General features: G+C 46.0%; 1 protein-coding gene across 5 annotated transcripts in view; it reads left to right on the top strand.

Moving 5' to 3' along the window:
- Window positions 1-16,060, top strand: part of EHF (ETS homologous factor) — a 42,780-nt gene extending 26,720 nt beyond the window's left edge. For 4 of the 5 annotated variants that reach the window (XM_008269650.4, XM_008269643.4, XM_051852261.2 and 1 more), the window contains 6 exons: window positions 2,179-2,241; window positions 4,686-4,754; window positions 4,866-4,934; window positions 9,725-9,787; window positions 11,382-11,577; window positions 11,693-16,060. In XM_008269650.4, the coding sequence (XP_008267872.1) occupies window positions 2,179-2,241; window positions 4,686-4,754; window positions 4,866-4,934; window positions 9,725-9,787; window positions 11,382-11,577; window positions 11,693-11,792 (560 nt within the window). In that variant the 3' untranslated portion in view covers window positions 11,793-16,060. The remainder of the gene's footprint in view (window positions 1-2,178; window positions 2,242-4,685; window positions 4,755-4,865; window positions 4,935-9,724; window positions 9,788-11,381; window positions 11,578-11,692) is intronic. The other variant, XM_017345915.3, reaches the window with a different exon arrangement.
- Window positions 16,061-20,966: the final 4,906 nt, after the last annotated feature.

Raw genomic sequence — 20,966 nt, 5'->3', positions numbered from 1 at the left:
AATTAGATCTGTGTTTGTGTTTGGGTGGAGGGAGGGCTTACAGTACTTTGACAGATCCTTAACCTGTCCAGAGCTCTACAGAAGGGTTAGAATGAATGCTCTAGACACGGGGAGGGTGTTTCTGCAGTGGCTTCTGCAATTGCTGCCGCCCCAAAGCCTCAGGTGTCTCTGCCAAGGCCTCCCTTTTCCCACAGATAGGTCACCATGGCAAATGCTGCTCACTGCTGATAGCTTCTTCAACCATCACACATGCTACGTTGGCTTGTAGTTCTCAGTAGGGCTGCCAGCTCATCTTGCAAGCTGTCTCTGCCACTGGCATAAAGTTCCCCTGATAGTGTTAAAAAAAAAAAGCTCTAAACAGCAATGTTTAAGGCCCGCAAGATGTGTCTTTACAGCGGAGAGTGTGTTTATGTCTTGGCAGAAGCCATGTTTGGGTAGGTTAACTGGGGCTCCGGAAGTGTGAGCTCCAGGGCCGTGGTCCGGGGTCAGATCCTGACCACTGCCAGCAGCACCAGCGTAGCTCCAGAGCCTGGCTGCAGAGCCGGCAGTGGTGGCGGCCATTTTGCATGACCTCATTCAGTTCCTGGCACTTGCTCCACCTCCCCACCGCACAGCTGTGGCTGCTCATTTTCCTTTTCCTAGAACCGAACCAAACCCTCAGGAGTCTCCAGAAAGAACAGACTTACACTTGGAGACTCAAAAACTATTTATTTCTCCACTTCCTATTCAATCTACCCCTTTAAAGCTTTGCCCTGCCTGGTTGAAGCCAGAGGCGGGAAGGCCTGGGAGGTGCCGTGGCCGTGTTTGACCTCCCATTGACTTTCCCTGGCTTGTTTGGTCTTACTGCATCCTGCTGTTGCCCCTGAGTGCCTGATGTCATTCAGTTTTCTCGCCCTTGTTTTGTTGTTTGCTTTTTTGGAGATATTCTATTGACTTAACATTTACTGAGTGCTTATTTGCACTAGGTGATCTAAGGTGAATTGATCCATCCATGAACATATAACAAAATATACAATGTACCCATTTTACAAATGGGAAAACTGAAGGCCAAAGAGGTCAGAGGTGTGATCTCTGTTCCTGAAATGTTTATTATTTTTTAAAAGATTTATTTATTTAAGAGGCAGAATTATGGTGGGGCAGGGGAAGACAGAGAGGTCTTCCCTCTGCTGGTTCATTCCCCAAATGGCCACAATGACTGGAGCTGGGCTGATCTGAAGCCAGGAGCCATGAGCTTCTTCTGGGTCTCCTCTATAGGTGCAGGGGCCCAAGCACTTGGGCCATCCTCTGCTGCTTTCCTAGGCCATCAGCAGAGAGCTGGATTGGAAGAGGAGCAGCTGGGACACAAACTGCATCTATATGGGATCCTGGCATGGCAGGCAGAGGCCTACCCTACTACATACACCACAGTGATAGCCTCTCCTGAAATATTTATAAACTATCTGGGTAGTGAAAATATACTAGATTCATTCACAAGGATATTCGAGAATACTTAAAAGAATTCATGGAAAAATGGAATTAAAAGATAAGGTCCATTTTCCATAAACTCTTGAAGACTCCTTGTGTGTGTTTTATGTATGACACAACCAGAGAGAAGTTGCCAGCAAGCACAAGGAAATGCAGTGTGCACTGCTGGTCCCTGTGCTGAAGGCATAAATCAGGGCAGAGTCCCTGCACGCTACACAGACATCTCTCAGGTATTGGACTCAATCAAGATGAGTTTGATTTGATTTAAATGAAAGAGGGATCACGTTGGTTAAAATGATTTTCTCTGTATTCTCACTTTAATTCATATCACATCGCAGTATGGAAAAGCACCTCAGTGGTCACCCCCAAATGTGCAGACAACGAGACTGAGACCCAGAAGGGCTGATAGGCTCCTTGGATGGGAGTGGAAACACTGATCTTCTGACCTCTGAAACTCTCTTTTCTCCAGAGTAGAGGTCTTTGCTACTCAGTGCCACTTAGTTCCCACTGTTGGAGTACCCTAGGCTACTGGGGACTGCAGACTCGGGCTTGTAGAGGCTGAGTGTAAAGCCCCCTCCCATGAGCACCCACGCTGACCAGGTAGTGAAGGGACTGGCAGAAGCTCTTCAGAGAGGCCGGCTCTGACCTTATTGAAGCATCAAACCCGTGGCTCCCGCTGGGTCCTGTCTGACTTTCCCAATCTGTCTTTCCTAGGTCAGTGCAGCAGTGACCTGTTCCAGTCCACACACAATGTCATTGTCAAGACCGAACAAACCGGTGAGTAGTAGGGGCCAAAGGCAGCCAACTTGGCCAGGTGAAGCTCTGGGAGAACAACAGGGAGGGAGCACAAGAGAGAAAGAGAGAGAGAGAGGGATTGGGTTTTGGTGGGAAACCAGGGGAGGCCTCTTCCTGGCTGTCTCCAGTGGGCTACCCCACCTCGGATGCCATTCCTTGCCCTTGAGAGCCAGTACCTGCCAACTATTTCTGGCCTACAGACAGATGGTGTGAGCCGCCTGTGCCCACACCTCTTTGCTTCCTACTACCACAGGTCAGGGCATCCTCTAAACTCTGGGCAGGACCTAGGAGAAGGCAGAGTCTAAGGCAGCTCTCCCCACTGCGAAAAGAGTCTGGGGTGCGGGGCTTGACCACATTCAGAAAAGTGAAAAAGAGAAGAGGGAGAGTCAGTGTCTCCTCCCCTTGCCCCCTCTCCTAATGAGGGCGTATTTCACAAGAAGGAAAACATGCCAGCCTGGGATTGTGCTCCCCGTGGTCTCTGGAGCCCTCAGGAGCTCCTGGGGGATGGCCAAAGATCGTGGAACTCAACCCCTGCTTCCAGTGCAATATTTTAGAGCAAAGAAACAATGCTTGGCTCGGAGCAATCTGCAGCCCCGTGGTGCCACGTTCCTTTTGGTTCCCCTTCCTCCGTCCCCAGCCTCTGTCCCAGCACTTTCCCCCAGGCCCACAGTTGTTCTCCAACTGTGGCTGCCACTGCTCCTGGGTCCCTCCCTATGTCCTCATCAGGGAGATCGGGTTTGCCACAGGCCTCCCTGAGGGTTGCGTGCCAGTCACCAAGGACAGAATTTGACCTGGTGGTGATTTGTGAGTCACTTGGTGCCAAAATTGGCTCATGCAGTTATTTGTTCTTTAAAAGGGGGCTGGTCTGACATTATTAAAGAATAATTAAAAAAAAAAAAAACCAATAGCTGCTAAGCATGCTAATCGGGACTTCTGAGCCCTGCCCTTCTCTCTAGAAACCAGGGACTGTGTTACCTGGGTGGTCTTTGCTTTAGAGACTTGCCCTTGCACTAGAGGCAGAAGGAGGACTTGGCTAAGAGGACACCACCTCCCCACCCCCGACTTGACCTGCCGGATAGCCCCACTGGAGGAGCCAGGGTGATATTGGAGAGGTCTCAAATAACTCGATAATCCCTCCTTGACTGCCCAGACATTCTTGTGTCGCCAGTTCAGAAAAGCCGAGCTGAAGGGTGGGGAAGAAGGTCCACCCTGGGAGGAGGAGGGGAGCAGAGGCTCCTAGAGGGGCCAACACCCCCAAACCTCTGTGGCTCAGTTTGTTTTCAAAGACAACAACAGGTGTACAAGATGACCCAACAAGAAGAGAGGGTGTAACCCCGAGAGATTGGGCTTGGGGTGCCCAAACACGTAGCTATTAGTTCAAATACCAACTAAATCCCTATGTCGTAAACAGGACTTAGCCAGTGAGTCAGGTTTTATACCATTTATGCTATAAAAACAAAATGAAACTCGGCCGGTGGCTTAGCACCCTGGGCCTAACATTCAGAACCTGGGCGGGCTGGCAGCTGGGGGCAGTCTGCATTGCTGGCAAGGGGAAGCAGGGAGCCTCGGGTGGGGATCGGGTAAGGGGATCTCAGCGCTCTGGGGCAGCTGGGGAAGAGAATGCTCTGTTGGAGACCAGCCCAGACCTGGGGGTTGCGTAGGAGTTGGGCTTCACCTGGGGCAGGTGGAGGGGAATTTCCTTCAAATCTGGGATCTAAAAAGTCCATCGGAGAGAGACGTGCTTACCCAGCACACAGGAGAAAGAGAGAGAGAGAGCAAGCGAGCGAGCACAGAGAGTGCGAGATGAACCAGTGGGGCTCCTACTGTCAAGAGCTGTTTGAGTTGTTCCCCTCCAATGTAAGAATTTCATGTCACCTCGTAAGCTATTTGCGGATACCCTACAGAGAGTGGGATGTCAGCCAGCCTCAGAGTGGATTCCCTCTGTATTTCAGCAATGAAGAAACTAGTAAGACTGCCTAGATGTTTTCTGAGAGAATAAACATTAATTTTCCCAGGAAGATATTCATAGGAGATGCTCACTATCATGCATTATAAATATTCTTACTCCTGACGAGGCTTCCCTCCCCACCTGGGGTCGAAACATTGTGGGGATTATATAGTAGAACGTAAGACAAGGTGGGCTGGGGAAATCCCTCGGAAGCTAAAGGATTGGGCTGGGACACAATCCTGCCGCCATGATTTCTCTTCCTTCCCGGAAAGACGCATCAGGGATGGAGCACATGCTGTGGACCACAGCACATCCTGTCTCCCCCGGGACACTGGAAGAACAATGGGATCACATTATTATTTACAGTCGCATGTGACTGAAGCAAAATCTTCTCCCTTCCCTCTGATGGTTAGAAAATGCAGACCCCTCACGCTGGGAGAAATGAAAGCTGACATTTTCCATTTTTTATGCTTTGTAGATCCTTCCATCATGAACTCCTGGAAAGAAGAGAACTACCTATATGACACCAACTATGGTAGCACAGTAGGTAACTAACTCCCCAACACTGAACACCTTCACATTCTTGTTCTGTCTCACAGCCACAGCCTTACGTTGCAAGGAGGGGCTGCTAATGCCATTTATTTTCCCACTGCTATAGACTTGTTGGACAGCAAAACCTTCTGCCGGGCCCAGATCTCCATGACAACCACTGGTCACCTTCCCGTCGGTAAGTTGTACTGACAACTGAAGCCAACGCGCCTACTGCGAGTGATAACTGAGAATTAGTGGGAAAGAGAGGTCCATTACGCACACATGCAGGAATTAGTTGAGTCAAAGAGTTCCTGTGGTCCCTTAACTTGTACACTTCTGGATCGCTCCAGTTCTGTGAGATGGAGCCAGAGAAGTGCCCTCCTCCATGAACAGAGTCTGGGGCAACTTCAGAACTGGGATTTAATTGAGTCTTTGTGAAAGAAAGCACGGACTCAAACAACAACTCTTCCTTTTTTCTTTTTTCTTTCGTTGAGCGTATGTTTTTGAGAACAGGAATACGGAAGGGTTTGGGTTTGAGGTTTTGTTTTGGGTCAAGTGGCTTGAGTGAGACAGGGCTAGGAGCCAGCGTAAGTTGAGAGGCGTTGAGGTTTAAGGACTGAGGCCCATTCATTTCTCTGCTCTCCCACCCCTCCCCTCTAACAGCCTTTAGCATTATGTCTCACTTGTGTCGCTCGAAGGCTTTGTTGAAATTGGGAAATTGACCAAACACTGGGAAGGCATTGTCACTCTGGGAAACTAAGCCAGCTGGGGTGACATGTCTGTGGCAGTTGTCACCCCGACAATACCAGCGGCTTCGGGGCTCCGGGAACCTCTGCTTTCCTCTAGAATTGTCCTTCCATGTGGGTCTTGGACTTTCGGCAAAAGATTCCAGGTGAAAAGGAAGCTGAAGCCACCTCTTCCTGAGCCTTAGTGCTTGAGGCACTTGGGAAATCTAAAAGCTGCCGTCACAGCTCTGCTGTCCACAGCCCCCGGCTTGTTCTTCCTTCTCTCATCTGTATCTTGACTTCCACCTTTCAGAACCTAGGAGTCAACAGGGGCCGTCGCGGGCAGGGTCTGCTTCCATATTTGCAGTAAGAGCAGCTCACTGTCTCCTGAATCTACCTGTTGTGTTTCTGAACCGTTTGACTTTACAAATCTCTTCTTATTTCCCCTGGCTCTCATTCCTATCCCACAATTAGAACATGATCTGGAAAATGAGTGACACAGCTCGGGACGTCTACGGGAATTATCACCAGTCAACACAGGGTCTGGGGTTGGTGAATTTTTTTGGAGTAGGAGCTCTCTATAGTCCATGACAACTTTGCAAGGCTCTGGGGGAGATCAGAACCACTCCCCCCACGCCTTCTCCACCCCCCAAAAAAGACCTTGGTCTTCTGCCTGCGTCTTTGCATTTCAGGTTCCCATAAAATGGAGTGCAGTTGAGTATGTGTCTAGGTTTTCGTGCAGGTTACAAGCTGAGCTGAGGCGAGGCTGAGCGTAAACTGATGCCCTTTGTGATAAATGTAGGTGGGGAAGCGGGCTTTGTTTTGATTTCTCTGTCATCTGCCCATTTCATAAAATGGCCCCCGCCAGTGTTCTGATCTGCTGGATAGCCTTGTAGCCAGTCATGCCAACTCAGGCTTGATGTGTTTATCTACTGACTTGTTGAGCCCAAAGCTAGGGTGGCACAGCCTATTGGAACTCTGACATTTGTATATCCCGTAAAGAAATGGCTCACAGGTGAATCATATGCAAATGCGCCTAATCTTTGCTTCTTGGGAAGCAGCTTAGCCGAAGCCATGCTCCCCTGCTTGCATCACAGTCTGGCTTCTCACTGCTCCTGCCTGGGCCCGCCGGACATCGGCCTGCAGTGACTGGGAGCCCTGCAAGAGAAAGCCGGGCCGGACAACTTCCCCCAGAGCGAGCGAGCCATTATTTCATACGCATGAGTCACTGAACCACCTGGCTGACTTCAAAGGTCTTGCTTTGTATTTGGGGTGGGGGAGGGCAGAGGGGGTGAGACCTTCATATGAAAGCGAGGTTGCAGATCAAAAGATGTAGCATGAAGTCACGTCGGCGAGCCATGGGTTGCGCCTGCTCATTGGAACGGGGAGAGAGGGCTGGAAGAAATGAGATTTTTTTTTTTGCCTTTGGCTGCATTTTTCCCCATGATATGGTAAAACCATTTTTGTTTAGGGATTTTGTTTTTTTAATCCTTCCTACAGTGGATGGAAGTCTAGCCTGGGTAAACAGCTGGCATCTCAGGGTTTATGTAGTGTGGGAGATTTTATTTGAGAGTCCATGAACTTGTGAGTGGCCATGCACCCCTAAAATTGTTGACAAAATTTCCCAAGTGTGCACACTTCACACATGTGCACATTTCTCTGGGGGAGGGGCATGAAAGCTTGAATCTTACTCACAAAAGTAGCTGAATCCAAAGGAAGGGTTCTGGATCAGCTCGGAACTCACAGTGACAGGGGCCAGTATGCTGAGAGACACTTTTTTTTTTTTTTTTTTCCGGATTTTAGCCCTGGCTCTGAAATAATAGCCCTGCCTCCCTTCTGGGTGCTGGTTGAAAACCAGCATTGCTTGTGGCCTGCTGGGTAAATGCCACTCTTTGTCTGCAGAACAACATGGCCCTGTCAGAGTGATGTATCACTTGGAAACCCGGGGTGGGTGCCAGCCCTGTTGCAATATTGTCACATCCTGATGGGATGTTGCAACCTCACCCTGGAACCCACAGGGAGGCAGAGTGAAGACGCCTTACGTTTCCTGTGAATTTGTCTTTCCAGATTTCAGAGAAACAGAGTTAAGTGCAGGCACTCCTGATGCCAATGCCAAGGCAGAAATTCTTAGCCAGGAGAGGATCCTTTTGGGCCCAGATTGTATTCAATCCCTTTTCTTCATCCTGACATGGAATTTGGAGAAATTGTCCAGGGGGCTGATTCATGGCTAACTGGGTGATCAGACAGACAAATGGGCCCATGCCCCTTGAGAAATACAGAATCTCCAGGTTGGAATGAGTTTTTTCCACTAGTGAGAGCATTACAGCAATGAACTGACTCAGGCCAGGAGAGATCTTTGTGAAATCAGTTAAGTGCCAAAGGTGATTGAGCATAGGCCACCGTCTTTGGAAATGCCGTAGAGTGGTGGGTATGAGTTAAAGGTTTGTGTTCAAATCTTGGCTCCACTTTCAGTCTGGGTAACCATAGGCAAGTCATTGGCCTCTCTGGTTTTCAGAATTTTCACAGTTGTAACGTATGGATTAGTGGACAGTGTGGTATAGCACAACAGAGCGAGTCGTGAGAAATGGCTAGAGTGGTGCCTGGTGCAGGGTAAGTGCTCACTAGATACTAGCTCTTCCTCTTAGCCATTTTAATTAGGAACTAATAGTCACGTTGATACACTGTTTTGAAGAACAGATTGCTCTCGACATAGAAATGATGTGCACTCTCTCCCTTAGCGTGTAGTTTCAGTGAGTGCAGAATGCCCGGGAAGCCCACGTGTGTGTGAGTGAGCCCTCAGTTAGAAGCCCCGATGATCACGTACATGTAAGACGCCAGTTTGACGGGACCGACCCTTTTACAGCATTGGCTTGGGCTTAGGGGCTGCGTGTGTTAAAACTGGCTGGCTTTCCATTGTGGGCATTTTTGGCATGATCTTGATCTTCAGCAGATCCCAAGTACCCTCTGACACACACACACACACACACACACACACACACGGGTCACTGGGTTTTCTGTTTGGAAGCATTTTTATTTCACAGGTCAGCTTGAGGTGATGTTCTCGAACGTTAGCATACTGACTCATTGGCTAAACTAATCTATTTTCCATAGTCTACTGCGGCCTCTGTGCTGTGTTCAGGCCACTCAATGGCCCCTTTGTCAGGGTGATTAAAATGTAACTCTGTATGCCAAAAAAAGGCACACCTTTGGCTTAAAAGCTATCTTTCTTTGTTGTAAATGTTTACATTTTTGTGTTGTGGAAAAAAAAAATCCCTCCAGTGACCTAACTCTTTCCATAGCTTCCCATCTCTCACAGAATAAAGTCTTTGAAAAGTCTCATTAGACATTAATGGTCAGAGCGCCAGTTCCTATTCCCCTGCCTCCTGATGGCAGCCTTATGCTTCCTTCTGTTCTGTATGCATAACTAACACACATTGACCTCAGGGCCTGTGCACTTGCTATTATTAATCATAGAGGGTAGAAGGCTCTTGCACAAACTCTTCACATTGCATCCCTCTTAATATCCTTCAGATCCCCTTATCTGAGAGGTCCTTCTGACCACCTTGTATTAAATTGCAAGCTATTCCGACTTCCTTATTTCAATTCCCACTTCTTACTTTGCATTGTTTTTCGCTACAGCATGCATCATCTGTTTTGTTTGGTTCATTACCACATAGCCTCATGGTGTCAGGTATGCAGTAGGAGCTCCATATATACACAAGCACTTCGATACTTGGTAGAAAATGAAAAAAAAGCTTTACATGGATTTCAATTTCCTGTACCAAATAAATAAATCTTATTTGTGACTTATTTGAAAGTCACAGTTACACAGAGAGAGCGGGAGAGGCAGAGAGAGAGAGAGAGAGAGAGAGAGAGAGAGAAAGGTCTTCCATCTGCTGGCTCACTCCCCAGAGAGCTGCAATGGCCAGAGCTGCGCCAATCTGAGACCAGGAGCCAGGAACCTCCTCCAGGTCTCCCACGCGGGTGCAGGGGCCCAAGGACTTGGGCCATCTTCCACTGCTTTCCCAGGCCACAGCAGAGAGCTGGATCGGAAGCAGAGCAGCTGGGACTCAAACTTGCGCCCATATGGGATGCTGGCACTGCAGGTGGCGGCTTCACCCGCTATGCCACAGTGCCAGCTTCCCAATAAATCTTTTAATTCCATTTTTCTCTGAACCTCCTGAACTACCCTCATACTAGTTAAATGGATATGGTGAGTGCGGGGAGTGAGTTAATGCAATGGTTCTCATTCTTCTCCTAGCAGAGTCAGCTGATATGAAAAAGGAGCACGACCACCCTGCCAAGTCCCACACCAAAAAGCACAGTAAGTTGGTCACCTTCCCCTTGCTCTTGGCTTCTCCTTCAGGTTGGCCCTCCCTGGAGGCCACTTGTTTTAAGGCAAATTTGCCTCTGCTTGCTGCCTTTGTTTCTTTGCTGCAGACTGCATAGGAAGAGAAAAAAAGAGGCTTCGCTGGCTGGCAAAGCAACCTCTCTGCAGATGTTCCCCAAAGTGGGGTCCCCTCGTTATTTCTCTACATCCTGTAATATTTGACATAAGACTGGGAGTCCCAGTGGGGGGAAATGCCCAGCAGGTGTGGAGGTAGTGAGTTTTTCCTCTCTCCCCACCAAAAAGGGGGGGGAGAAAGCACTGAGATGAGTCATTCTTGCTCTTGTCAAATGGCACCCCCTTGCTTTTGTGCAATGATGGTTCCAAGACGTGACCGTTCAGTTTAAGATTTGCCATTGCTCTTTGGGAGTTGAATTTCCTCCAGTAATAAAACCTCATGGACACATATGAAATATCAGAGGTTTGGGATTGGTGGTAGTGAGGAGGAATGTCACACAGAAAGAAATAAGGTTGGTATAATCTAGAAATTAGAGGGACTTGGAATGTCTTTATTATCCACTGCTCTAAGTCATTCCAAAGAACTCAGTTTCCATAGAACTCAGATGGAGCGAGGAGGCATCAGAAACCCAACAGGAGTGGCACTGAGTGTGTTGCTAGACCTGTAATGGTAGCTGTTTCATTTTCTAATTGAGCCCCTCAACCCTCAACCTGGGTGACACTCTGATCCCTCTAAAATTCTCGAGGCTTACTTATAGTATTTGGCTGGGTCAAAACAATTAGTGGGTCAGACTGGTCTAGTTGGTTGAGGCACTGGATAAAACTGCTTGAATGTTGCTCTCCCAAAGAAGCAACAAGTGGAAGTGAGTTGTAGGTAATTTATGAATAATAATTAGAAGGAATATTCTTTGGCTTAGGAGACCTAAAATCGATTCCTTAGTCTTGGCTTTGCCGCTAGTTGGCTGTGTAACCTTGGTAAACTCACTTCATTCTCTGTACCCTCAGTTTCCTGATTGTGCTAGCTCATCCTCAGATTTTTAAAAATCTATTTATGTATTCATTATCAAGAGAGAGACAGAGCAAAAGAGAGAGAGAGAGAGAGAGAGAGAGAGAGAGAGAGGTTGATTTTCCATCTGCTGGTTGATTCCTTAAATGCCTGAAGCAGTCAGGGCTGGGCCAGGGCAAAGCCAGGAGCTTAGAACGCAGTCTGGGTCTTCCACATGCATGGTAAGAATCCAAATACTTGAGTCATCATCTACTGCCTCCCAGCGTGTACATTAGCAGGAAGCTGGATCAGAAGTGGGATGGCTGGGACTTGAACCAGGCACTTTGATATGGGATGCTGGTGTCCCAGGTGGCAACTTAACAACTGTGCCAAACACTGACTCCCTCAAATAACTTTTTTTTTTAAAAAAATATCCAGTATTTGGTGACTCTGATCTGGCTTCCTTGGTGCGTAGGGGAGAATGGCGTGTCTCCTGCTCGGTGGGAGGCTCTGTAACTCAGCGCTCCCTCCGCCCCTGCTTTGCTGGGAGTCAGGACAGTAATAACCTCTTTTTGTGCTTTGCGTCAGATCCAAGAGGGACTCACCTGTGGGAATTCATCCGCGACATCCTCCTGAACCCAGACAAGAACCCGGGGCTAATCAAATGGGAAGACCGGTCCGAGGGCATCTTCAGGTTCTTGAAATCAGAGGCTGTGGCTCAGCTGTGGGGCAAAAAGAAAAACAACAGCAGCATGACCTACGAGAAGCTCAGCAGGGCCATGAGGTGAGGGGTCTCACATCTCTGAAAATGCTGAGGCCGCAAGACCCGCCATTCGCCCAGGTGCTCTGTCCGATCCCTCTGCCTGACCACTTTCTGCGTTCTGCTTTGTTGCATACAGATATTACTACAAAAGAGAAATTCTGGAACGTGTGGACGGACGCAGACTGGTATATAAATTTGGGAAGAATGCTCGTGGCTGGAGAGAAAATGAAAATTGAAGCTGCCAACCCTTTTGAGCACAAACCAGCACACACACAGAATACTTACAAATGGCGAACTCCTGGACGTGACTATTTCAAAGACGGCTTTTTCTCTGATATTTATGTACCATAAGGGGAAAACAAAATCTACTTCTAATGGGAAGAAGGAACACTACAGTTGATAAAGAAAATTATTTTGTTACTTTGAAGTATGTCCTATATGGGGAACAAATGTACACAGTTTTCTGTGAAATATGATGCTGTACGTGGTTGTGGTTTGGTTTTGCCTCTATTGTGAAGTCCTTTTCCACTGCAAGAATCACACAGTTTGTAGCCTTGTGCTTCTTGCTAAGAGAAAGGGGAAAAAAATGAAAAGAAAAAACCCAGAGGGCATTAAATGTTTTTGTATGCAAAATAATTTAGACAGAGGTGATGTATTCTCTGCACAGGAGCATCCACATGGTTGCTGGGTTGAACTTCTGGGTGGGATACACTGCAAGGATGCTAGGAGGTTTGACTTGACCTTTAGGAGCCAATGAATGGAGAACGGGGACTTCCAAAATCCAGGGTGGACTCTAATCACTGCATAATCGCTTGACTTGGAGTGTTTAACTTAGTGAGAGGAATAATGGTAGGGTGCTTTGTACTCATCCTGGGATGATTTACCAGATGCTAGGGCTCTCCTCCCATCTTCCCCTTGGATGGTTGGTGAAAAACCATCCATGGCCAGGACTTCTCACTTCCAGCTATTTAAGAGAGGGTCCAGCCTTGGCTATTTTTATTCCAGCTGTTCACAAGGAAGTGGGGAGAAGGAGATGGTGAAATGGAAATGACAGATGAGTTTTCTCTTGAGTCCTCAGAGCCCAGGGTTTCTCAAGCGGCACAGCTGACATTTTTGGCTGGGTGGTTCTTGGTGGGAGGGGCTGCTGAGTGCCTTGTCAGCTGTTTAGCCATATCCATGGCCTCTGCTCACTAGATCCCAGCAACACTTGGAGCCAAAAATGTCCCCATATATCAGAAAATGGTCTACTGGGGACAAAATTGCCCTTGACTGAGAATCCCTGATTTAGCCAGTCAAGATGATGATGGTGATTTATTCTTGGAACGAAAAAGATATGAAAGACCTTTCAGTCTCGGAAGCAAAGCAAAGCAGGATTTCATAGATTTATTTTTCAAAATGTTAAAGACAGGGGTTAAAATATCTATCATGACCTCTTTTCAGAACCCCAGATAAGAACTCATGTCAGACAGATTAAAGATAGCAACAAAGCAAAAACTCCAGTAAAAGACTTTTTCACAAGAATCACAAAGTGAAGTGAAGATTACATTCCAGAAGGAAAAGTTGAGAAAAATGTGTGTGTGTGTGTGTGTGTGTGTGAGAGAGAGAGAGAGAGAGGGAGGGAGAAAGGGAGGGAGAGAGAGAGAGAAAATCTTTGCAGGTGTTAATTCTTACAATCCTTCCATTGTTGATTCTTCTCTTTCCTGTCTCATCCGAACTCATTCCAAGGTGAATGATTTGTTGCCTAGATTTGTACCCAATATTTTATGTTATAACTTTTTTTTTAAAAGAAAGGAAGAATAGAAAAAATAAATAGAAAATTCAGCTCAGAAACTATTGTCACCATGGAGTTGGAAGCTTCTGCAATGATAGGATTATTCTGGGACACCCGGAGATTCATCTGGGAGGAACATGAGTCTGTAGACACTTTGAAAATGACTTTGCACATCAAGTTCCCTTTTACAACTTTTCTTTTTTGGCTCTTCTTGTTTTTTGTTTTGTTTTTGTCTTTCTCCTCTCTCCTGGCTCTCTATCTTGAGCAATAATATGGGAACAAAAACATTCATTTGGTAGGAGGGAGTACTTTTCACCAGCTCATAGAGGACCTTCTACAGGGTCTTCTCTGGCTGAGGTAGAATGATTCACATTCAAAGACTGCTAGGTGTTTATAATGCGCTCATGTTCAGAAGGCTGGGTGTAAGAAGAATTAATAATTTTCCCTAATTACATTAAGAATCACTATGGGTGGTAACCTTGGAGCATCTGCAAAAGACCTTCTGAAGGTACAGCCACGTCCGTTTTTATTTCTGCCTAGCCTGGTCACCTCTACAGAGGCTCTGCTTGGTGTGGTCAAGTAGCAGTGATGGACAAAGTAAGGAAAGTTCCAAAGATCAGCCAGGACATTCATGCACAAAAGACACATCTTGCTCTCCAAGCAGTGCTAAGGAACTTTGAGGCCTTCCCAGCATTTGGCTGTACTTCACAGTATAAATGAAAAATCCAGATAACTGAAGTGCTGTGAATACATGGGTATTTGGGTGTCCGTGTGCTTGTGAAGTTATTAGGGACATTTTCTTTCCCTGGCTGGGCCTGTTCATTACATGAGGCGGCTAGCTCCTTCTCTGAGTTCACCCATCCTCAAACCTGCAAGTTTCTCATGTTTCTTCAAATGGATTTTGGCTCTTTCTACAGCCTTTTGATTGAAGAGCAGTCCTTGCTAGGGAGTAAGCGAATCTGGGCAGTCCCAGCCAGAAGAGTTCTGCAGATAATTAGCAGATTGTGTTATTTGTTGAAAGTGATGGCTTCTTGGCACACAGTGTCTGTTTAAATAGGCTGGAGAATTAAGTTCTCAGCAGATCTCTCTATTGTCTTGGCTTGATATTGCTGCATTTTCTATGTGCTGTTCGTGACTTGGAGAACGCAAGGTAATTGAACCATGCCAACTTAAGGTGTAAACAGCGTACTTCTTACCACAGTGTTGAAAGGGAGAACACAGTCCTGCAGAAAAGTCCCCCTTTCTTTTGGGGAGATACGGCTTCTCCCTGGAGTAGCTTGTTTGTGCTAGATGTCCACATGGTTACCAAGTACAACCTTCTTGGACCTTCCTTAAGCTAAGGGCTTCCATAGCTTTTCATGGGAACTTGAGGCAGGAACTGTACTGCTAAGACTTTACCAGACTTGAATTATCTGAGGATCCTAGACATTTGACCTACGTGCCTTCAGCTTCTTGAAGGTGCCCTGGAGCAGCACAGACCCAGATGTTGAGATGATACTGGTCCTTCCTCAAAGTTCTGGTCTTGCCGGACTGTCATCTCTTTAACAGCAGGGACTGTATCTTATCATTATTGCTTTCTTGGTGCCTAGCACAAGACGGTGCACACTAACTCTTTGTTGACTAAATGAATGAATGAGTTCTAGAAGACAGCTGTGATTTGGAGGACATGCCTATTATTGGGGTATAGATCATTTCTTCACTGGAAAAAGAACACAACGCCAAGCCTCCAAGGACATAGGATCTTTTATGGATATTCTACTGTGAGATTCCTTACTTGCCTTACTACCGTGCTCAAATGAAACCAAAACAGGCTGTTTGGTTCCACAAGTCAATGTATGTTAGATGAGATTTCTGTTGCCTTATTTGGAACTGTGAGACTTCCCTGGTACATGGCGCCAGTGGTGATGAACCTTTGACGTGTTTTAACAAATGAAGATTATGAATGTGTTTTTATGATGTAAATTGCTATTTAAATGGAAATTAGTCCTAAGTTTTAGTGTTTTTGGGTTGGTTTTTATTTTTTCTTTTTGAAACGTACTTAGGGATCTTTTGATAAGGTTGATAATGTATATGAGATTTTAGTTTTACAAGTGTGTTATTTTTCAGATGTATAAATATAGAAAAAGGTAAAATAGAGGAAAAGGCAATTGTATTTTTCTTTTATGGTCAAAAAAAGCATTTGCTGAGTGCCTACTATGTGCATAGCATGGAACTGTATATATGAGGAAGTTGTCTAATTCCATAGTGTGCCATAGACACTTGTCATGTACCTGCTGGATGGATATTTGCAGTGTAAATGAAAGAGTGTTGTAGAATCACAATATCAGAGCTGAATTTTCCTCAGTGTTAGTTCCCAGGATTCAGCTTCTGGAATAGGAAATAGAGCAGCTGAAAACAAACAAAACAAAAAACAACAACTTGTTGAGACTATGCCTTAGGACCCTCTGCAATGTACAGGCCTTCACAGGTTTAGCTAAATTGGGATTAATCTTTCTGTAGCTATCTGCGTAATTCTTGCTTTTCTTCCCATCTGGCTTCTGGGTTGACAATTTGTGGGAAATAACCCTTGGGCTATTGCATTTTTAAAAAAAATCACAAATCTTTCCCTTGAAACTGTGTTAAATTCAAACTGAGCATTTCTGTTTTATGAAAGAATTATATTTTTCAAAATGTGGGTTTTTTTTTTTGATGAGTCCCTGAAAACACTAATAAAACCAGAGACCAGCCTATAAATGTATGCTTCATTCTTTAACAGACCATCCAAAAGTAAGCAGTGGAACATACATAGCTTTTGCATTTGTTTCCTCAACAAGCGCTTATTATCTACCACGTGGCAGACTGTCTCTTAGGCACTGAGATATGGCAGAGAACGACAGAGACAAAAATCATCTACTGTCATGAAGTCCGTATTTGGGATGGAAACAAACAAGAAAAAACCGCTAACCAGCAGATAAATAAAATGCAGCATATCAGGTTGTAGTAAAGAAACGGAGGGCAAGGAAGAGAGCCAGAAAGTGCTAGAGCACACACGTTTCTGTGGTTAAAGACACACTAAGCTGAGCAATTATTTCCAGAGGTGTTTACTGACTGATTCCTTAGAGTCTTCATCACAGTGGCCATTGTCAGTCTGAGGGTGCTTCAGAAAGTTCACGGAAAATGGGATTAAACAAAAAATTTATTTTGGTGACAAAATATTTGAAATCCAAGCATAGTTTCTTCATAATATGCATTTTGGGTGGGGAGGGGGTTGCAGCATTATGGTGCAGTGGGTTAAGCCACCGCATGCAATGCTGCATCCCAGCTGCTCCACTTCCAATCCAGCTCCCTGCTAATGCACCTGGGAAAGCAGCAGAAAACGGCTCAAATATTTGGGCCCCTGTCACCCATGTGGGAAACTGATGGCTTCAGCCTGGACCCGCCCAGACCATTGTGGCCATTTGGGCAGTAAACCAGGAAATTGAAGATCTCGCTCTCTCTCTTCTTCCTCTTTATCACTCTGCCTTTCAAATAAATAAATAAACCTTTAAAACATAAGCATTTTTTTTCATGGCCTTTGGAAGATACCTTGTATGTGTGGATTTCAAAATTTGGGGCTCCAAGATAAGCTTATCTTTTATTTCCCATGACCTTATTGAAGTCCTCTAATTCAAGGGAAGGAGCAAGTGTGCCCAGTTTCCCAAGCCTATGTGACAACAGGTCCTGTTCAGCAAAGAAGACCTCTTGAAACCAGCATTCCTGAGAATACACTTAGAGAAATAATGATCTTTGCAGATTATTTTTCTTTTTTTTTTAAAGTTTTATTTTATTTATTTGAAAGAGTTTCAGAGAGGTAGAGACAGAGAGAGAGGTCTTCCATCTGCTGGCTCACTCCCTGGATGGCTGCAATGGCCAGAGCTGTGCCAATCTGAAGCCAGGAGCCAGGAGCTTCCTCCGGGTCTCCCACACAAGTGGAGGGGCCCAAGGACTTGGACCATCTTCTACTGCTTTCCCAGGCCATAGCAGAGAGCTGGGTCATTAGTGGAGCAGCTGGGACTAGAACCGGTGCCCATATGGGATGCTGGTGCTTCAGGCCAGGGCTTTAACCTGCTGCGCCACAGCACTGGCCCCTGCAGATTATTTTTCACATGTACAAGAAGTGGTATCTTTATATCTGGGACAAATAATTATGATGATAATATTCCTGCATATCAAACTTCAGAAACTATGAGTATATTCCACTTTTTTTTTTTTCTCCTTGAGAAGAAATATCCTCACTGACTGACCTGGGTGTATTTATTTGCATTGGTGCACTTCTCAGTAATCACCAAGAGCTTGCAAAGCAACTCTTCAGGAATTGAGAACCCTTCTATATTTTGTCTTTCTAGAACTATCTATTTTAAACTATAGGCAAAAGCCAGATGTGACTGTTTAGGTTTAAATTAGGTAAAATAATATACATTAAAATTTTAGTTCTTTACTCACACTGCCCACATTTCAAGTGCTGAATAGCTCCATGCGGCAGGGGTTACTCAGTCAGACAGTGCAAGGATCCAACATTCCCACCCCCCGAGAAAATTCCACTGAACAATGAGGCTCTAGGATCTGACATGGTGGGGGGGGGGAGGCCAAACAGAATGGAGAGAAAAACTAAGCTACTGTGCAACAGGATCCAAGGAGCCTTAGAAATCAAAGGCAGCCCCCAATTGTAGAGAACAACGATAACACAAAGGAAAGATTCAGAGGAAGTAGCTCTGTGTTTGCGGGAATGATGATGGTATCTGTGAGTACAAACACATTCGATGCTGTCCGGAGGAATTGATTAGCCTTATCTTCAAACCCCACAGATACCCTACAGGCAGCACTAAGCATGTCTCAAGGATGCCATTTTTCTGGTCGAGAATATTGCCATTGAGGGGGGATCACGGAAACGGAAAGGGAAATGAAAGTTCCTCAAATAGGAACGTCTGCCACTGTCATTTCTTTTTTTTTTTTTAACTTTTATTTAATGAATATAAATTTCCAAAGTACGACTTATGGATTACAATGGCTTCCCCCCCATAACGTCCCTCCCACCCACAACCCTCCCCTTTCCCACTCCCTCTCCCCTTCCATTCACATCAAGATTCATTTTTGATTATCTTAATATACAGAAGATCAGCTTAGTATACATTAAGTAAGGATTTCAACAGTTTGCTCCCACACAGAAACATAAAGTGAAAAATACTGTCATTTCTATTTAGGGAGAAATAAATACTTCGACTACTATCAATGATTCTAATGCCATTTTCTTTCTTCTTGTTGGGTACAACTTTTTTGCATAAGTGATGGAGCCTTAGGCTCTCTGTTTCCTCCTAAGACAATTTTCCCCTGTTAACTATCAAGATCCAGCCTCTGTTCACCTCAAATCACTGGCAAGGCCCCACTGAGGGTCATAGTCAAACTCATGCTGCCTCAAGGACTTTGCTTCAGCTGTTGTCTCTACCTACAATGCACTTGCTTTTGAGCTTCATGTCTGTGGCCCCTTCTAGTCAAGCAAACCTCGGTTCAAAAACTCACCTTGCCTAATTACACTGGCTTCCTTACATTAGCTGCTGCTTATGTTATCCACACTATCTTCTCAGAGCTTAAGTTGTCTGAAATTATACTTTTAATTTATTAGTCTAATTGTACAGTATCTTTTTTCTCTGCTGGGGCATAAACTCTGGGAGGGCAGGGACCTGGCCTTGCCTGTTCTTAGATTTAGGGTGTGCTTAACACATGCACCAGACCCTCGCATTATTTGTTAAACAAACGAAGGCCCCTCTTGTTTTCTCTTGACTTTGTGACTCTTGCCCCCAGTGGCCTTCCTCTCCCTACTTCTGGGGAAGATCCACTCCCTTGTTTTTGGCAGCAGAGAAGTTCTTGCTCCTCTGCAGTTCTTATTGTGCCCGTCTCTCTCACTGTATGTGTTCCCCAAGATGGGATACCCCGGCCCTCTTCCTCCCCCAACCCCCTCAAATGTTTGCCTCTTGGAAACTCAGCCTCTGAGCGATCACAATGATACAAGGAAGAGAGAGGCTGTTTTCTCCAACTCTAGCTGGCTGGGGACTATGGACATGATGTTTCATTTTCTACTCTTTAGTTCCTCTTCCATTTTTCTTTAAAGATTTTATTTATTTGAAAATCAGAGTTATAAAGAGGCAGGGAGAGAGAGAGAGAGAGAGAGAGAGATCTTCCATCTACTGGTTCACTTCCTAAGTGGCCGAAACGGTCAGAGCTGGGTTGATCCGGAGCCAGGAGCCAGCAGCTGCTTCTCCCTGGTTTCCCATGCTGATGCAGAGACCCAAGCACTTAGGCCATCTTCTATTGCATTCTCGGGCCACAGCAGAGAGCTGGATCAGAAGTGGAACAGCTGGGTCTCGAACCGGTGCCCATATGGGATGCCAGCACTGCAGACAGTGGCTTTACCCACTATGCCACAGTGCCGGTCCCAGTTCCTCTTCCATTAATTGGAAACACAAACCTACTTCCTGGTGGTGCTGTGGAACTCAAATGAATGGTCTCTAACATCTGATTATTTGATAATTTATGGAGGGTTTATACACCCCTAGTACTGTGCTAAATATTGGGTTTTTATTTTTTCCTTTAATCCTCACTCCAACTTCATGAGATAGGTTTGGCTGTTGTTTCCATTTTACAGAAGAGAAAATTGAGGGCCAGAGAGGTAAAGATCTTGCCAGAGTTCACCCTGCTGATATGTGGCAGAGCTGTGGTCTGAACCTCTGCCTTTGTGAGATCTTAATTATGATGCTCTATTGTCTCTCTTTGAAAGTATTATTATGAAGGGGTCAGCACTGTGATGCAGTGGGTTAAAGCCCTGGCCTATAGTGCCAGCATCCCATATGGGTGCCGGTTCTAGTCCTGGCTGCTCCTTTTCCAATCCAGCTCTCTGCTGTGGCCTGGGAAAGCAGTAGAAGATGGCCCAAGCCCTTGGGCCCCTGCACCCACATGGGAGATCGGGAAGAAGCACCTGGCTCCTGGTTTCGGGTCAGCACAGCTCTGACCCTTGTGTCCATTGGGGAGTGAAGCAACAGATGGAAGACATTTCTTTCTGTTTCTCCCTCTCACTGTCTGTAACTCTACCTCTCCAATAAATAAATAAAAATCTTTATAAAAATATTTATTTATTTACTTGAAAGTCAAAGTTATACAGAGAGAGAAGGAGAGGCAGGGAGAGTCTTCCATCTGCTGGTTCACTCCCCAACTGGCTACCATGGCCAGAGCTGTGCCAATCTGAAGCCAGGAGCTTCTTCCAGGTCTCCCATATGGGTGCAGGGGCCCAAGGACTTGGGCCATTTTCTTTGTTTTATTTAAAGATTTATTTATTTATTTGAAAGAGTTACACAGAGGGAGGAGAGGCAGAGAGAGAGAGAGAGAGAGAGAGAGAGAGAGGGAGAGAGAAAGAGAGGTCTTCCATCTGATTGTTCACTCCCCAATTGACCACAACGGCCAGAGTTGCACCGATCTGAAGCCAGGAGACTCCTCCTCCAGGTCTCCCACGTGGGTGCAGGGGCCCAAGGACTTGGGCCATCCTCCACTGCCATCCCAGGCTATAGCAAAGAGCTAGATTGGAAGTGGAGCAGCCATTCTTGAACCGGCGCCCATAGGGGATGCCGGTGCT

Source organism: Oryctolagus cuniculus, chromosome 1, assembly GCF_964237555.1.
Source record: "Oryctolagus cuniculus chromosome 1, mOryCun1.1, whole genome shotgun sequence".
Classification (NCBI taxonomy): domain Eukaryota; kingdom Metazoa; phylum Chordata; class Mammalia; order Lagomorpha; family Leporidae; genus Oryctolagus; species Oryctolagus cuniculus.
Note: the sequence above shows the minus strand (reverse complement) of the source record. Positions and strands in the feature narration are given on the sequence as shown.